The 18,089-nt window shown below is 48.0% G+C and overlaps 1 protein-coding gene across 1 annotated transcript; it reads right to left on the bottom strand.

Annotated features, from left to right (window-relative positions):
- Positions 1 to 7,288: 7,288 nt before the first annotated feature.
- On the bottom strand, positions 7,289 to 17,182 carry PSMC4 (proteasome 26S subunit, ATPase 4). The gene is made up of 11 exons (XM_004776147.3): positions 17,037 to 17,182; positions 16,111 to 16,209; positions 15,799 to 15,985; positions 13,870 to 14,016; positions 13,679 to 13,788; positions 13,498 to 13,591; positions 8,444 to 8,611; positions 8,286 to 8,362; positions 7,972 to 8,140; positions 7,704 to 7,759; positions 7,289 to 7,531 (listed from the first exon to the last, which is right to left on the bottom strand). Exons 1-11 carry the CDS (start codon positions 17,070 to 17,072, stop codon positions 7,418 to 7,420), a joined length of 1,257 nt encoding a protein of 418 aa, XP_004776204.1. The 5' UTR covers positions 17,073 to 17,182; the 3' UTR covers positions 7,289 to 7,417.
- Between the last annotated feature and the right edge of the window lie 907 nt (positions 17,183 to 18,089).

Here is an 18,089-nt window from a genome sequence, read left to right as displayed (position 1 = left end):
TTATTTTGTATAACCATGGGTTCTGTTGTTAGGGACATACATATTCATAATTGTTATATTTTCTTGAGGAAATTATATAAAAGTATATAAAAATATATAAATACAAATAATTACAGTTTGGCAAAGATTCTGAATGACTATTCCACCAAGGACAATATACAAATGGCCAGCAAGCACTCGAAAAGATAGTCAACATTATTAACCAGCAGGGAAACGCAAATTGAAATCACACTGAGTTACAATTTCATACCCATTAAGGTGACTAGAATTTAAAAAAAGAGATAATAGGGGTGCCTGGGTGGCTCAGTGGGTTAAGCCTCTGCCTTCAGCTCAGGTCATGATCTCAAGGTCCTGGGATGGACCCCTGCATCAGGCTCTCTGCTCAGCAGGGAGCCTGCTTCCCCCCTCTCTCTGTCTGCTCCTCTGCCTTCTTGTGATCTCTCTCTCTCAATCTCTCTCTGGAAAATAAATAAATAAAAACTTTTAAAAAAAGAAAGAGAGAGAAGAGGTGTTGGTGAAGATATAGAGAAATTGGAATTCTCAGACACTGCTGGCGGGAGTGTAAAATGGTGCAGTTACATGGGTTAACAGGCTAGCAGTTCCTTAAATGATTAAACATAGTGTTCCCATATCACCCAGCAACTCTACTTCTGGGTATGAACCCAAGAGAAATAAAAAACATGTTCACACAAAAACTTGTAAATGGAGGAGTACCTTTGATGGGTGGGGAGGGCCAATCTGTGTAGCTCTCCACTCACACTGTAGGAAGATGGCTCAAAGACTTCTCCTGATGAGGTGGGCACCCCTTACCTCCAGGGCTCTGAAGAACCCACAGTACAGTCCTGGAGGCCTGACATGAACAATATACTCTCACCAGAGTCTCTACAGTGACCTTTAAGATCTGGGTGGACCTGACTTTCAAGACAGAGTTGTCAACAGTGAGACACCAGTGCTTGTGGGTTCCCATGCACAGTGGTGTGCCCCCTGCAGTTTTTTCTCTCAGGCCAAGGCTAGAGAAGATGGTGGCCGAACAACATGGAAAGGTGGTAATGACCAAGGTGGACATTAATGACCACACATTATGAGTATGAGATATCAGCTGTTCCCCAATGTCCTGGCCATCAAGAAAGGGACATGGGGCACAAGTTTGTAGGTATCAGGGACCAGTTGGAAAGCCTAAAGAAACCAATCAACTGACAAACAGTGAAGAGTCCTGTTTCCCCTTATCCCCTGGATCCCCACGGTCCCAGGGAAGGACTCTGGTAGAACTCACAGCACTTCTGTGCCTTCCCTTCCCACTTCCTCCCTTTGTCTGACCCCCATGGGCCCATGCTTTGGAGACCGGGCCTCCAGACATAGGGGCCTCTAATATTTTCAACCCAGTTGACTGCCCATGGTGGCCACCAGAGGAACAGTACTGCTGCTAGTCTGGGGACTGCCATCTTCCCACCTTTGTCTTTCCTTCTAGGGCTTGCTGCCATTCTCCCAAGATCCCTGGAGAGAGCCCTGGGGCCAGCCATAGTGTTACTGCTCCAGGAGTAACAGCCTGGTTCTCATCTCCCTGGTCCCTTCTGATCTGAACCCAGGTTTCTGGCTCATTTGCTTCTTGTATTTTTCTTTCCTGCTCTTTTTGTTTTGGTTTGGTTTTTTGTTTTTGTTTTGTTTTGTTTGTGAAAAAAATTTAAGAACCCCCCCCCAAAAGTAAGAATAATATATAATTCTCTCATTTATTATAAGTTTATAATAAAACTTTATGTAGGGGCGCCTGGGTGGCTCAGTGGATTAAGCCTCTGCCTTCGACTCAGGTCATGATCCCAGGGTCCTGGGATCAAGCCCCGCATCGGCATCATCGGGCTCTCTGCTCAGCAGGGAGCCTGCTTCGCAGCACCCCCTACCTCTGCCTGCCTCTCTGCCTATTTGTGATCTCTGTCAAACAAACAAACAAACAAACAAACAAAACCTTTATGTGATTACTACCTCCTGCTGTGAAGAACAGACCCTGGGCTTTACAATAAAATTATCCCATAGCTGCCTCTCACTCCCCCACCCAAAGAGGCTCTTTCCTTTTTTCCTCCTAGGCACAAGGGCAGAGAATAGCTTTGGGCTGGGGGAGCCCTGAAAACCCATGACTCTGGAAGGCTGGGGACACTGTCTTCCCTCACCATCAGCTGGCCCTTTGGTTCTCTGAGCAGGAGGCTTAACTGTGAACAAACCAGACCAATCAAACTAGAGTTCGAATTCCCCCGCCAAAAGATAGTTAAACTTGTAAATGGATTTTTATAACAGCATTATCCACGATATCCAAAATGTGGAAGTAAGTGTATGTCTATCAACAGGTGGAGAAGCAAAATGTGGCTGTTGTGGGATGAATTTGTCTCCCCAAAATTCATATATTTTAGTCCTAGCACCAAGTACCTCAGAAGGTGATTTGGAGATTGGGTCTTGAAAGAAGTAATGAAGGTTTAGTGAAGTCATGAAGGTGGGCCCTAGTGCAATGACTAGTGTCTTTATAAAAAGCGATTAGGGGGCACCTGAATGGCTCAGTGGGTTAAGCCTCTGCCTTTGGCTCAGATTATGGTCTCAGGCTCCTGGGATGGAGCCCTGCATCAGGCTCTCTGCTCAGCGGGGATCCTGCTTCCCTTCCTCTCGCTCTGCCTGCCTCTCTGCCTACTTGTGATCTCTGTCAAATAAATTTTAAAACTTAAAAAAAAGAAATAAAAAGAGATTAGGACACAGAAGGACACTGCCCATACAGAAGGAAGATCATGTGAAGACACAGGGAGAAGAAACAACCCTGCTGACATTCATGTTGGACATTGAGCCTGTACAAATACAAGGAAACACCTTTCTGTTATTGAAGCCACCACCCTGTGGTACTTTGTCACAGCGGTCCTTGCAATCAAATCCAGTGGATCAAACACAAGGAATGAGGTAGTAATTTACACTATAACTGGGATGAACCTTGAAAAACATTCTGCTAAGTGAAAACAAACAAACAAACATAACATAACCCAGTCACAAAAGACCACACATGTTCTATGATCACATTCAGATGAAATTCCAGAATAGGGAAATTCAGAGATGAAAGTAGATTAGTGGTTGCTTATGGCTTCAAGGACTTGGGGGTGAGGGGTGGTCTTTTTTAATTGAGTTGTGCTTATGTGTAAAATTGCTGTTAACATTCCTGAACAAGTTTCCTGTAGGTATATATTTCTAATTCTCTCGCATAGATGCCCAGGAGTGAAATTACTAGATCATAGTATAGATCTGTGTTTAATTTTACAAGAAATGCCAAATTGCTTTATATAGTAGTTGTGCTAGCTTATACTCTCAAAAGTGATACATGACAGTTCCAGTTTCTCCACAGCCTTGTTAACGTTTGACATTGTCTGTCTTTCACATTTTAATCATTTTGGTAGTACGTTGTACTTGCTATTTTGACTGCTTTGTGTTTTTCTTGGTGACTTGAGGGCTCATAATACCGTTTTTACAAACAGGTAATCCCCAAATGCTTTTAGACCCTGGCTAGAAGTCAGTCAGTTGCTCTTCTTGAGGTGCTGGTTAAGCGCACACCCGAACTACCTCTCTCGTTGGGCAGTCACACTCTGTACAGGACACTGTACATGCACCCTAATTGCCCCAGCACCAGGTACCAACCAGGGACAGCCCCTCTTCCCCAGAGCCTGCTGAAATTATTCAGTCGCAGTCCTAAGCCTGCTTACCTTGCCTCTTTCATTTCTTCCCACAGAAAAAGCAGTAAAAGTGCTTGCCCATTGTTCTCTTCGCTCCCGTGGCCTTGTGTGTGACACTGGCACTTCCCCAGAGCAACCCCATGTGGCATGCTGTGTTCTCCCCTGGGAACTGTTGAGTATAATAAATTATAAAATTCTCTACTCTCTTTCTTGATCTGCATTGCCATACCTTACCCAAAGTAATATGGTTTAAATACTCATGATGTTAACTTTTTCCTTTTTCTTTTGGTGTTTTTTTTGGCCATTTGTCTATCTTTTGTGAAGTGTCTGTTCATATTTTTTGCCCATTTTTTTGTTTTGATTTTCATCCTATCAAGTTGTCTGAGTTCTTTAGATATGCTAAAGAGAACCCCTTTTTGGATGTATGTATTATAAATATTTCGTGTTAGCCCATAACTAAATTTTTCATTTTGGGGAAGTTCAATTGATATATATATATATATATATATATATATATTTTAAGTTAGGGCTTTTGCTTGCTCCAAGGCCATAAGGATATTCTACCATATTTAATTTTAGAAACTTCATAGTTATGTCTTTGATTCACCTCAATTTAATTTGGGGGGCTGGTGAGGTTGAGGTTAATTTTCCCAAGTTTATCCCATTATTTCAGCACCATTTTTTGAAAGAACTGTCCTTTCTTGCATTGAACCACCTTAGAGTTTTTAAGGACAATTAAATGACTGTATGGATATAGGTCTATTTCTTGATCTTCTATTTTGTTCCACTTATCAATTTATCATTATACCAATACCACATTGCCTTGATTTTAGCTTCAGAGTAAATTAGCTTGAGTTCCAGTAGTATAAATCCCCCAGCTTTGTTCTTCTTTTAAAATACCCTGAAGTATTCTAAGTCCTTTGCATGTCCACATGTTTACAATCAACCGAGCAACTTCTGAAGTGCCTGTTGGGATTTTAGTTCACTTCCATTAAACATACAGTTCAATTTGAGGAAGATGGATTTCTAAACTCAGCCATGATTATGGCACATCTTTCCATTTATTTAGGTGTTCTCTAGCTTTTCACAGCAAAATTGTGTAATTTTCAGGTGTGTGTTTTGTTAAATTTATTCCTAGTATTTTATGTTCTCTAAAAATGGAACTTTTTTCTTTTAAATTTAATTTTCATTTCTCTGCTATAATATAAAAATTCAAATTGGAGACATATATCATCCTTGAAACTATAAATCTTTCCCACAAAGAAAACTCCAGGTTCAGATGACTTTAATGTCAACTGGACCCAAGATTTAAGAAAGAAATAATACGACACCAGTATCACTTTCAGAAAATAGAGAAAGAAGGAACATTTCACATTTCAACTTAATACTGATCTAAAATCTGAGAAAGATATTATGAGGGAAAAAAATCGTAAACCAAGATCAGTAATAAGCATAGACACAGGGGCACCTGGGTGGCTCAGTGGGTTAAAGCCTCTGCCTCCGGCTTGGGTCATGATCCCAGGGTTCTGGGATCGAGACCCGAATCGGGCGCCCTGCTCGGTGGGGAGCCTGCTTCCTCCTTTCTCTGCCTGCCTCTCTGCCTACTTTTTGTGATCTCTGTCTGTCAAATAAATAAATAAAAATTTGTAAGCATACACATAAAAATCTCCAAACCTTCCCCCCACCACAAACCCACAATTAGCGAACGGAATTCAGCAGTATATATAAAGGATAATACATCATGACCAGGTGGGGCCTAACCTAGGAATTCAAGGCTGGTATGACATTCTAAAATTAATCAAAGCAATTCACTATTTTAAGAAGGAAAGAAACCAAAAGATCGTGTCAGTAATTGCTTTTTATGTATTTGACAAAACTCGATACGATTCATGATGACTCTATAAGCTACGAATGAAACAAAACTCTGTTTGAGAAGGGATGTGCACGAAAATGAACATCTAACAGACACCTTGTGATAAAATATTCACTGATTTTTCCCTACGGTCAGAAACAAGGTGCTGCCATTCAACACTGTCCTGTTATGTGTATACGTATAGTATATAGCAAAACAACAGCATTCCCATCACACCCTCACCCCTCCGTATTTCCAGTCTACTCCAAGAGTCAACTACTTCCCATCCTCGTTTGTTTTGAAATTCACTTCCGTATTTCCAAAGTCTATGCTTTTGTTAATTCATCAGTTTTAGGTATTAGCTGCTACTGAGTGGGAAAGATGAGGGTTTAATGTGTCTGAACAACCCCTCCTCTTTTCTTTCTCTCATGCTGCTCAGTTTCCTGATGGAATCCTTCAGTTGCCTGCCTGGGGCGCCCTCTCTTATACCTGCTTCAGGCCTGACAGCCCAGGGACCCAAGATCCAGCCTTTCCTGGAGTAAACCTCCAGCCAGGCTGGAGAAGGGGCTTGGAGCCTGGAATAACAACCATTCATTCTTTCACTGCAGGCCAGGTTCAAATCCCACTTGGTGTCTGAATTCTGATTTTTGTGTAGCCGTTCTGGTAGTCCACGTTTCCAGCCCTCCTCTTCAGAACGGGGTACCTGTGATCTCTCAAGTGTGAGAATCTGGGCTCCCCTGTAGCTCAGGCTCAGTTGGATTGATGAGTAGTTATCAGCCTCTCCCCAAAACTGTGTTGTTCCTGTGTCCTCTCTCCTCCTGTGTTCTTGTGAATGTCCATCTTGCTCTTCTCTCCTTACTCTTACTTTAGCGAGTTCCGGGGGCGGGGGGAAAGAAAGGGTATAATGTCTCCACTCAACCCGTCATGCTCCTCTGCAGAAGAATCACCCCTATCTCCTCAAGGACCTGTGACTACTGTTTTTCCATATACTTTCTTCCTAGCTCACCTTCAAATACATAGTGACATTCATGTATTTGTTCAAGAAATATTAAGTGAAAGTCTACCATGTGTAGGCACTGGGACTTGAATTGTGATCAGGTCACAATCCCTTGCCTATAGGAGGTTCCATTTGGAGGAGGGACAGGCAAGCACGTGACAAAGTCTAAGGGGGCGTAAGTGCCAAGTAGAGCAGGTACATGGGGTCAGTGTGCACAGAAGGGTTCCTTCCCAACTTGGGGCATTAGGGAAGGCTGCCCAGAGGGAGAGCCCTCAAGAGAGAATGGGCATTGGTCCAACCAAACACATTTGTGCCCCAACAAGACCATATGGAGGAGAGCCAGAGACAATCACAAAACCCAGGCATCCCACCTCCTCTCCACAACCCTCATCCCTACTCTTGGGGACTCTGCAGGGCTATCTCCTCATCCTTGATACTCCCTCTGAGTGTGAGGAAGGCAGGAATCACCAAAGACACAAATGGTCTTCTACCTACTCTAGGAAATGTGGGTGACGAAACGTGCGGGGGCTTTATTATGTGGTCAAGGGCCAGTCTGCGATTCGGTTTCCATTCTTTCCCCCAAATTTCTAAAGTCATCTGATCCGAATTCTTTGCTTCTCTCTCAAACTGTAACCCAGGCCTGTACTTCACCCATTCGTCTGTCAGAAGAGCAGGACGGACAGAATATCCTATTCATGGCCCAGTTTTCTCCAAAGGAGTGAAACTTTTAGGAAGAAATAGAACAGATTTAATCTTGTATATTTATTGAGTAAACCAATCCTGGGTAGAGAAAAAAGAACACTAGGTTTGGGGACAGAAGTTGGGAGGTGAGAGAAGTCCCCTCCTCTCCCCTCCCCTTCCCCCACAGGGGCTGGGTCACTTATAAAACTCATGCTCCTGCTCATCCTTCTTGATGACGGTCTTGTATGCTTTCTCGAAGTCCTTTGCCAGAACAATGTAGCGGTTCTCACGGACTGCCAACATTCCACTCTGTTGAGGGATGACAGTTAAAATCTATTCCCCAGCCCTAGTGATGGTGGGGGAAGAGACCAGGCCCCAAGCCCCAGGGAGACAACATGGGGCACGAGGATGGCGGCAGAGTGGTCTCAAAAAGGAAGGATCTCCATATACCCCTGCCTCCAAAAGAGAAACCCTCACTCACCTCCTGACAGATGGAGTTGATATCAGCTCCCGAAATCTTATCTGGTCGGGCCACATCTGTGGCAGGTGAGTTAAGGAACCATTCCCTGCACAAGAGGGTAAGAGCCTAGAACCAGAAGTCATCCTCCAGCTGTCTTGTCACCACCCCCATTGTTGGACCCTGGTGTCCCACCCTGCACAAGGTGGGTCACGGTGAAGACAGAGGTGGTGATGAAGATCCAGTCCCCGCTCCCAACCGGGACCCTCCCCTCCCTTCTACAGCAGGATACAGTCTTCCAAGTCAACCTCCTCAGAGAGATTCATCTTGCTGGTGATAGTGGAGAAAATCAATCTCTTCTGGCGGCGGTCAGGGAGTGGAAATTCGATTTTACGGTCAAGGCGTCCTGGCCGCAGCAGGGCAGGATCCAGAGTGTCTGCTCTGTTTGTGGCCATGATCACCTGGCATTGGGGACAGGCCAGCTCAGACCTTGGTGCACCCCCCACACCCTCCTTCCTGTCATGATACCTGCCCCCATACATGCCAACCTCCACCTTTCCCTAATTCCCATACCACACCTCCCCCTGTCCACTCTGAACCCCAAACCTTGACGTTAACGTTCTGGTCAAATCCATCCATTTGATTCAGCAGCTCCAGCAGGATTCTCTGAACCTCCCTGTCAGCTATAGAGCACAACACAGTCAGTCCTAGGCATCCCATACAAGCCTGCCCAAGACCCCAGGCCCTGCTGAGGCATGACTCACCCCCCGTCTGGGCATCAAATCTCTTGGTGGCAATGGCGTCGATCTCATCGATGAAGATGATGGCAGGTGCGTTCTCCTTGGCCAGGCGGAACACGTCCCGGACCATACGGGGGCCCTCGCCCAGGTACTTCTGTACAAACTCTGAGCCCACGACCCGGATAAATGCAGCTGATGGCGGGATGACAAGGGTTAGATGAGGAAGGGCCTCCCACGGGGCCGTGCTGCTTTACGGAAACTGAGAATCCCCTGAAGACACCCCTTTCTTTGACACCCACTCCAAGTAACCCAGCCATTCTCTCATTCCCTAGGGCTGCGTCCCAGATCCTGCTGGGAGAACCAGCCATCTGCCAGCTCCCCACAGCAACCCAGCAGCCCAAATCATGAATCCTACCACAGATGTGTTGTTTTTGGCACAACATGTAAATACCAGGACATCATCTCAAAAAAAAAAAAGCAGCTGTGCTTCAAAAGCCCATATGGAGGAAAACAGAGACATCTGGGGAATCTAAGACAGAAAAAACAAACCCCTGGATCTCCACATGTTGAAAAAATCAGTAAGAGACAAAAGAGATCTGTGGGGCGCCTGGATGGCTCGGTTGTTAGGCATCTGCTCACATTTTACTTCGGCTCATGTCATGATCCCAGGCTCATGGGATTGGGCCCCACATCAGGCTCCCTAATTGGGGAAGCCTGCATCTCCCTCTCTCACTTCCCCTGCTTGTGTTCCCTCTCCTGTGTGTCTCTCTCTGTCAAATAAATAGAATCTTTACCAAAAAAAAAAAAAGGAGATGCTGTCCATACACTACGGTATCATACTACCTCACTGAGAGCTTGGAGTTCCGTGGAAAAGGACCCACTTTTGAATATCATGCAAGAATCCGGGACCCCAAGCACATATTCTGATTAACCAGCAAGTGGCAATGTGGTTGAAGACAGGCTTGTTTTGGGCCTCTCCTTTTGAACTTATTTCTTAAAGTCTAACTTATTTGTTAACGACTAGATGTGGCTCTGCGAGGCACGGATCAACCCCCACAACCCTCCTTTCAGCCACCGCAGGGAAGGGAGCCACACTGTCCACCATGCAGCCCTGTGGTCTTCTGTCCTAACCTGGAGCCGTGCACTTGGCTGGCCCGGCCTGCCATGCCCTAACATCCAGCATCCACACGTGGCTCAAGGTGTCCCTCCTCTGCAATACCTTCATTACGTGCGGGCTTGCTCACTGGCCAACCTCAGGGTATCTAAACACACCCCAGGGTCTGCTTCCACCACACATTTCTGTGGCTGCTCTGCAGGTGTCCATGCTGTTAACTGTGAAATCCCAACTTCTGAGCTCCCCGTATCTGACTTGATCTTGGTCTGTCTGCCTTCCCCACACTCAGCTGCTGCAGTGCCCCGTCCCCCTGCCTCCCCTTTCTCATCCTCCCAATCTCTTGTACTGTGTTTCAGTGAAAATCTCCAGGTCACTGAATTATAGCGCGTCCCACATTCACTCTGTCTTCCCCTGACGCCAGTCCTGTGAAGGTCACCATTACCCACCCGCCCATGACCCAAGGGAGGAAATGGAAGTTGCTCCTCACCCCTCCCACTTGCCAACCCCTTCTAGTCAGTCAGTAAATCCGGTCACTTCTGCCCCTTGATTCGACCTTCTCTCTCCAACCACCTCCAAGGCCTTTGCCCAAGGCTACAACAGTCCTCCTGATCACTCCAAAGTCTTCTGATTGGCTATCAGATTTCTCCTCCCTCCAGTTCACTACCAGCTGCCAGGATCATCTTTCAAAAAGCTAATCTGATCATACCACTTCTCTAATCGGGTGGCCACTGGCTACATGTGGCTGCTGGGGAAACAGAAATGTGGCTGGTCCAAAATGAGATAGGCTGTCACTGTGAAATACTCATTGGACTTCCAGAGACTTAGCATAAACAAGTGTAAAATATCTTCATAGATGTCCACATAAAGAAAACAGGGTACATACATACAGTGTAATATTATCTGGCCTTAAAAAGGAATTCTGTTTGACACCTGCTTCAGCATGGATGAGCCTTGAAGATGAGGTTAAATGAAAAAGCCCGTCACGAAAAAACAAACATTGTACAATTCATCAACTTCTATGAGATACTCATATATGACAGCCCAATTTATCGCCGCTGAATGCAGAATAGAGGTTATCAGGTTTGGGGGCGAAGGAGTCTGGAGAAAAACGGAGTTAGCGTCTAATGGATACAAGCTTCAGTCTGGGATGACGAACAAGTTCTGGAAATGGGACAGTGGTAGAGGTTGTGCAGCACTGTGAATGTTTTTAATACCACTTAACTATATACTTAAAAATTGGTCAGGGGCACCTGGGTGGCTCAGTTGGTTAAGCAACTGCCTTCAGCTCAGGTCATGATCCTGGAGTCCCACGATCAAGTCCCACATCAGGCTACCTGCTGGGCTGGGAGTCTGCTTCTCCCTCTGATCTCTCCCCTCTCATGGTCTCTCTCTCTCTCAAATGAATAAATAAAACCTTTTAAAAAAATGGCTAAAATGGTAATTTTTGTTATATATATTTTATTAAAGAAAGTAATGGGGGGTGCCTGGGTGGCTCAGTGGGTTAAAGCCTCTGCCTTCGGCTCGGGTCATGATCCCAGGGTCCTGGGATCGAGCCCCACATTGGGCTCTCTCAGTGGGGACCCTGCTTCTTCCTCTCTCTCTGCCTGCCTCTCTGCCTACTTGTGATCTCTGTCTGCCAAATAAATACATAAAATCTTAAAAAAAAAAAAGAAATAGGAAAAAATCTCAAATTTTCTATCTGCTACCTGTTCAAATAATGATATTTAGAGGATACTTGTTATATAAGATTTAATAGGTTCACCTATTTCTTCTGTTTTATTTTTTTTTTATTTGATAGAGAGAGATCACAAGTAGGCAGAGAGGCAGGCAGAGAGAGAGGGAGAAGCAGGCTCCCTGCTGAGCAGAGAGCCCGATGTGGGGCTCGATCCCAGGACCCTGAGATCATGACCCGAGCCGAAGGCAGAGGCCTAAACCACTGAGCCACCCAGGCGCCCCTAACTTATTTTTTTTAATGGGTACTTAAAATTTTTTAATTCTAGATGCGGCTTGTGCTGTATTTCTATTGAACCCTGCCTGTCTAAAGCCACCGCACTCTCAGGACAATGTGCAAAATCTGAGATTCACGCTGAGACTATATTTACCACCTTTCTGAGTTCCCCAGTCTCACCGCTGGGGTCCTGCCAAGCACAGCCCTCCTTCAGCCAGGTCCCCAACATTGGCTGACCAAGTACCACAGTGAGATTACTGGGCAGGCGTTGGAAAAATGGGAAAGAACCAATGCCCTTGTGGAGTTCAGTCATGGTCTACTGACGATTCACTAAATCAAAGTTCTTTCCCACCCCGGGCCTTTGCACATACTACTCTGGGATCCTCCCTTCCAGCTGCATGCCCAACAAATCGCTCATGCCTCGCTTCCTCTGGGAAGCCCCATCTGAGAGGCACAGGCAGAATGGACCGACTCACCCTCCTGTAAGGGCAATCCCATTTCTCTCCCTGCTTCTCCAGGGCATCTGCTGCTTGGCAGACTGCTCCTACTCAACCTCCCCTGTAACTGTGAGCCCCTTGTTCACTCCTTTCGACTATAGGGCCTCCCTATTATTCCTGGGACACTAAGCATGTTCCAGCCTCCCCCAGACATCCTCAGGACTCACCCCTGCACGTATTTTAGGTCTTTATGTAAACATTGCCTCATAAATGTCTTCCGAGACCACCCCCCAGTTCTGCCATGCAAAGTGGCAGCCATACTATTCTCTGTCCCCTGGTCCTGCTTCCTCTCATCGCACATTCGGTACCATGTGATCCCTAATCTGTTCACCTGTTTATCTGTTCAAGTACATCCCCAACTAAGATATCAACTCCACAAAGAAAGAAAACTTCGTTCTGTTCACTGCCACGTCTCCAGCACCTAAAACACGGCTTGGCACACATCAGGTATTCAATAAATAGTAACTGAATTCTAAGTGTTTCTTTTCCTTTTTCCCCAGTCACACTGGGAGATTCTCCACCACAGGGGACACGTCTGAGCTCAGCTCCAGGCCTGGGAGAGCAGAAGTCCCAGGAACCTCTAAGCAAATGAACGTTCGTGACAATGGCTGACATTTCTTGTCCACTGTCTACGTGTCAGGTATGGTTCTAGCTTTATATTGATTTAATCCTCTGAGTAATCAGAAAACAGGAGTCAGAGAGAGACTAACTTACTGAGTAGTGACATACACGAGCTTACATAAATGGTTGTAGGGGAGGCAGACCTCAAACCCACTCAGCCTGGCCCAGAAAACCCACTGCTTAACCACTGCCTCCTACTGCCCCCCAGCTCGCATGTTAGGATTTTAAGATGTGCTGAGCTTATCCTCAGCCTTCACAAACAGTAATATAGCGACCTTCAGACATTTTTGTCTGGAACCTATGATAAGAAATACATAAGAATTACATGTATAAGAAAAAGAGGGTGGCTCAGTGGGTTAAGCCTCTGCCTTCAGCTCAGGTCATGATCTCAGGGTGCTGGGATCAAGCCCACATCGGGCTCTCTGCTCAGCGGGGAGCCTGCTCCCCTTCCTCTCTGCCTGCTTGTGATCTCTGTCAAATAAATAAATAAAATCTTAAAAAAAAAACAAAGAAAAAAATACATACATAAACAACCACAAGCGTGTGTGTGTGTGCAACAGGTTTCTACAAAGTCATATGAGCTCCTACTATGTGGGATGGACTCTGATGTTTCCGATTTCATTTTCTTAAATGCTGGTTGCAACCCATGAATTTGAACATACGGTTACTGGTGGGTGACAACCCACTGAGAGGCAAGTCTTCTGTGAGACGAGGGAACTGAAGCACGAGGCAGTGAGGCCACCTCCCCAAGACGGCACAGCCAGTAAGAATCACCCTGGGGCTTTGACCCCACAGCCCCCGTTCTTAATCACCACACCTCGTCATTTCTGGGGGAACATGAAAAAGCAGGGGGCAAGGTCCCGAGCCCAGAAGGCCAGAGCTCCAGGGAGTGGCTCACCTGTTGTGTGATGAGCCACGGCCTTTGCCAACATGGTCTTCCCACAGCCGGGTGGGCCGTACATGAGGACACCTCGGGGAGGGTCGATGCCGATCTGAAACGCGGAGGTAAGGGAGGATGAGACAGGGAGTCCAACCGCCAAGTTGAGGCCCAGGGCGGGGGGCCCCTCCCAGCCCCTCACCTGCTTATAGAGCTCGAAGTGTGTAAGCGGGAGCTCCACGGCCTCCCGCACCTCCTGCTTCTGGATGTCCATGCCCCCGATGTCTGCATACATCACGTCTGGCTTCTGGTCTGGTGGGAGAGCAGAGCGGGGGCTCCCAGCCTGGCCTCAAGGTCCCCTCAGGCCCACCGGCCCCAGGCTCCCACTCCCACCTGAGGTGAGCATCATGATGCTGCTGTCGGCCTCGGGCGGCAGCACGTCTACCAGGGCATTGCTGTGTTTGTGGAGGGCCACCGAGGCGTTTGGCTTGAGCAGCTCCCGGTCAATAGTGCTCAGGATGCGCACGTAGTAGTTGGAGCCTTTGGGAGATGGTGGGAGGGGTGGTAAGTCAGAAGTGCCAGAACCTCAGAACCCTCTCCTCCCCCAAACCCTGCAGTCGTAGTAGCCGCCAGGCCACCAGTATATTTCACTCAGACCCAGAATGGCCCTCCTGGCCTCTAGTCTTGCATTCCCCTGGCCATCCCCACGTTCATGATGACAGTTTCCTTGTCCATTTCCAGCTCCAACAGTCTCGCGAGCTCCAGTCCTAGCTGAACAGCAGCCTCCTGGACTGCGTCCCCCGACATGTCCCCAGGGTCTTCCTCACTCACTGGGTTCCAATATGGTCTCAGTATCCTCTCTCAAACTGTGCTGCTCCTCCTGGGTCCCTGTCTCAGGGAGGCCCGTGGTCCCTAGTCACCAGCCAAAGTCCCAAGCCTCATTCCGGACCTTTCTCCCCTGCCCTCCACAGCCCATCAGTCCCTACGCAATTCCCCTCAGCCTCCTGAATGTCTCCAACCAACCTCCTCTGCTTCCTCACAGAAGCCCCCTGATTCAGCCTTCTGCTGCCACCCAAGTCTCCGCACCAGACTCCTCCCTGCTTGCCCAGGCCCCATCGACCTTCTGCTCTTATGGCGGTGATACACACCTCTCTCCAGCATCAGTCTCTCTCCTGACCTTCAGACCTGGCTGTCTAGCAGCCGCACAGACCCGTCCCTGTGAAGTCCAAAACTGCCCACACTGCCTCCCTCCAAACCTACTCTTCTGCCCATGTCAGCATCTCAGGGACAGCCCCATTGTCCCCCTAAGTCCTACAGGTCCAAGTCATAAGCCTCATTTCAGGTTATCTCCCTCCACTCACCACCTCACCTCCAGCCCAACAGTCCAATTCCAGGCCCAGTTATACACCTTTCCCCACCCTTCCAGAACATGCTTGGTCCGCAGGAGTAGAGGCCAAAGCAGGAAATGACAGATAACACACAGAAATAACACCCATCATGAGGGCAGGGCCTGAGCCCGTGTTAACAACAGCAACTACCACATACTGAATCCGACTGGGGCCCAATCCCTTCACACTTCACCCATGGTTTCAAATTGCAGATCCCAACTCAGTAACTGTCACATGAAATCAATTTAGAGGATCACATCCCGAACACGGTTTAAGACAAAATCAGACTAGAATGGAGCGGGAAACATCAGAGTATGTGACACACAGTAAGGCTAAATATCATTTGATGAGACTTCCAGTGTGTATACGTATGCCACTGACCCTTGAACACTGCAAGGGTTAGCAGCGCAGAACACCCCAAGCAATTGAAAATCCATACATAACTTGACTCCCTCAAAACTCAACTACTAATAGCCATTGACCAGAAGCCTTACCAATACCATACACAGTCAATTAACACGTGTTTTGTATGTTTTACCTATTACGTACTATATCCTTATGGTAAAGTAAGGCAGAAAAAATGTTACTGAGTGATTCGTAAGAATCAGTACTGTACAGTACTGTACAGTATTTATCCAAAAATCCGTGTATAAGACCCCCACAGTTCAAACCTGTGTTGTTCAAAGGTCAGCTGTACACGTGGGTATATACATATACACGAACACACATAAAACATACACACACATAGAGAGAGAATGTGAAATATACGTCTACTCTTATATCAAAGTTAGAAAAACATCATTATGTCGCTTTGCCTTGTTCGCTCTTCTAAGACTCCAGCACACTTCCTGGTCCGTGACCAGAAAGAGTTAACCGACAGTGAACGAACAGATGAGCAAATAAGGTGCCCCCACCCACCCACCCTCCTGTGTACCTGTGGTGGAGCCCACAATGGCTGTGTTCTGATCCACAGCCTCCAGAAACTGTCCGATGACCAGTGGGATGCTCTGGATCCGCTTCACCTCCTCCTGGGCATGGAGGAATTCCTTCTTCAAATTCTTCTGCTCATCCTTGATGTACTCCTCCTGCACCTCGAGGAACTCCAGCTCTTGCTGTAGCTTCTGTGAGTGGAGAGGGGTAAGGCAGACGGCTGGCTCTGGCCCAGCTGAGCCAGGCAGGAGTGGAAGGTGTCGGGAAGTATGGGGTGCTGGGCCCTGTGCAGGGTCCAAACTGGGGGTGACGGTACCTTGTAGCGGCTGTACAGGTCCTCCAGGTCCTCAGGCTCAGGCCCCAGGAAGGAAAGGCCAGTCTGGGGCCGTGACACAGACAGTGCTGGGATCTCATCCTAGAACAAGGGAGAAAACTCAGGCTGGAAGAGCATCCCCTCGTGAAAGGATCTAGAGCATCCTCCCCCTCCGCCATGAACCACTTGAGGCTCCTGACATCATTCAGCCCCTCTAAATAGACCCTACAAGCCTCTCAGCCCCCTAAATGGGCTCCTGATGTTACCCATCCCCAGGGTCACCAGACTCCCAACGAGGGCCTAAAGGTCACATCAACTCCTTACCGGACTCCAAGGCCTCTTAACCCCTCAACAAGTTCCTACTATCTTACGGCTATCTCACTAGAGGCTGTTAAAGTCACCTTCGAACATTCCAACAATACCCAGTTTTCCCCAAAACATCCCTCATGTCACAAAACCCAAACTCACATGAGGTTCTTTTGTCATCCAGCTCCCCAGGTCGGCCGCAAACATTACGCGGCCAGACCACTGATATTACGCAGCCCCCCAACACCAGCCAAGCCCCGAACGTCAGTCAGCTCCCCCGCCCACAGTAAGACATCATTCGGCCCACGGCCAAGGCCCTATCACTCACACCCCGACACATCCGCAGCCCCGCCGGGTCACCGATGTCACTAAGCACTCCTGGCTAGCCCCCGAAATCATTCCGTGCCAAAGAATCCGGAACGTCACTCATTCCTGCAGCCACGCGTTCTGAGCCTTACTGCCCTCCTAACATCATTCAGCCACCGAGCCAGGCCTCGGGGCGGCACAGAGCTCTCCACCGCGGCCTCCAAAGCCAGCCAGACCTGGGCCGGAATTCCCGCAGCCACTCAGCACCCCGCTCAGGTCGGCCTCGCCCTCTCCCCGCGAGCCTGGCCCCACCGGACCTGTGCTTTCTCCACCAAGATGCCTATTTCCTCCATGGTGACCAAGCCGGCCTCTGTGTTGCCCAGCCAGATCTAGTCACTGCTTCCGCCGACGCTACCGGAAGACTAGGGCCTCAGTGGGTTCTGGGAAACGTAGTTTAAAATGTCGCTAGAACAGGCTGGGTTGGGCCGCAAAGGATGGAGGGAAGGGAAGCCCTCGTCCTCGACTCCGCCCCCAAGACTCGCCTACGCGCCCTCCTTACCCGGGCTTGGGATAGTGCGCTTGCGCAGTAGTGCGTGGAGGCAGGGCCTCGAAAGGCGTCTGCGCGGGTTTTTTCTCGCCAGCAGGAGGCTCTGCCTGGTTGCTAATTCAATTGAGGAACTCGCAGATCCGTCACGGAGAGCTTCGTGGCCAAGTGCTGGTGGCTCTCCGGCCCCATTTACTGGCGGGGCTGGAGATGCTCTGGGCGAGGTTCCCCAGAGGGGTTCCTTTAGGAGATATAAATGAGGGCTGCGTCCGAGGATTGCCCGCCGCGTGGGGGCAGGAAGCACCGGGCGCCACCCTGGGGGTTGATGTGCTGTGGGTCAGGGGCTAATACTGGAGAAAGAATTCTTGAGACGTTTTTGGTGGAAGAAGGTGCTTTATTAGAGTAGGGGGGACAGGACCCGTAGGCAGGAAAAGCTGCACTTGTGTTTGTGGGGAGTGACGATTAAATACCTTCTAGTGACGATTAAATACCTTCTAGTTTGGGGTGGGGGCGGGCTAGAGTAAGTCTCTAAGGAATTTGGAAGTAAAGATTTCAGGACCTTGAGGGGCTAGCTGCTGCTAAGGTAACATTATTTACTAATACCTAGTAAAACATCAGTCTTGAGGCTCTTCAGATGTGTATCAGTGGGCCCTATGCTCAGAAGGTCATTGTAAATACATCTTGGGGAGTGGTTATAGCGATCAGAAAATGTGACACTAACAGGAGCAAAACTATGGTGGTAAAGCAATAGAGAGCTTGAGAGGAATTCCACCCCAGGAATTCAAGACTCAGCAAAGTGTGGCCTTAGGTTTCTTTTTCTCCCATC

Source organism: Mustela putorius, unplaced genomic scaffold (genome assembly GCF_011764305.1).
Source record: "Mustela putorius furo isolate JIRA1106 unplaced genomic scaffold, ASM1176430v1.1 tig00000196_pilon_pilon_pilon, whole genome shotgun sequence".
Classification (NCBI taxonomy): domain Eukaryota; kingdom Metazoa; phylum Chordata; class Mammalia; order Carnivora; family Mustelidae; genus Mustela; species Mustela putorius.
The sequence above is the reverse complement of the archived record's forward strand: the minus strand, read 5'-3'. Positions and strand labels throughout refer to the sequence as shown.

Excerpts from the sequence above, each read along its gene's own strand:
- PSMC4 (XM_004776147.3), bottom strand. The coding sequence starts at position 17,072 with ATGGAGGAAATAGGCATCTTGGTGGAGAAAGCACAG. Across the intron at positions 14,017-15,798 it reads CATTGTGGGCTCCACCACAG|GCTCCAACTACTACGTGCGC; the intron begins GTACACAGGAGG and ends CATCTCCCAAAG. Across the intron at positions 7,760-7,971 it reads GGAGGTTGACTTGGAAGACT|ATGTGGCCCGACCAGATAAG; the intron begins GTATCCTGCTGT and ends CACCTGCCACAG.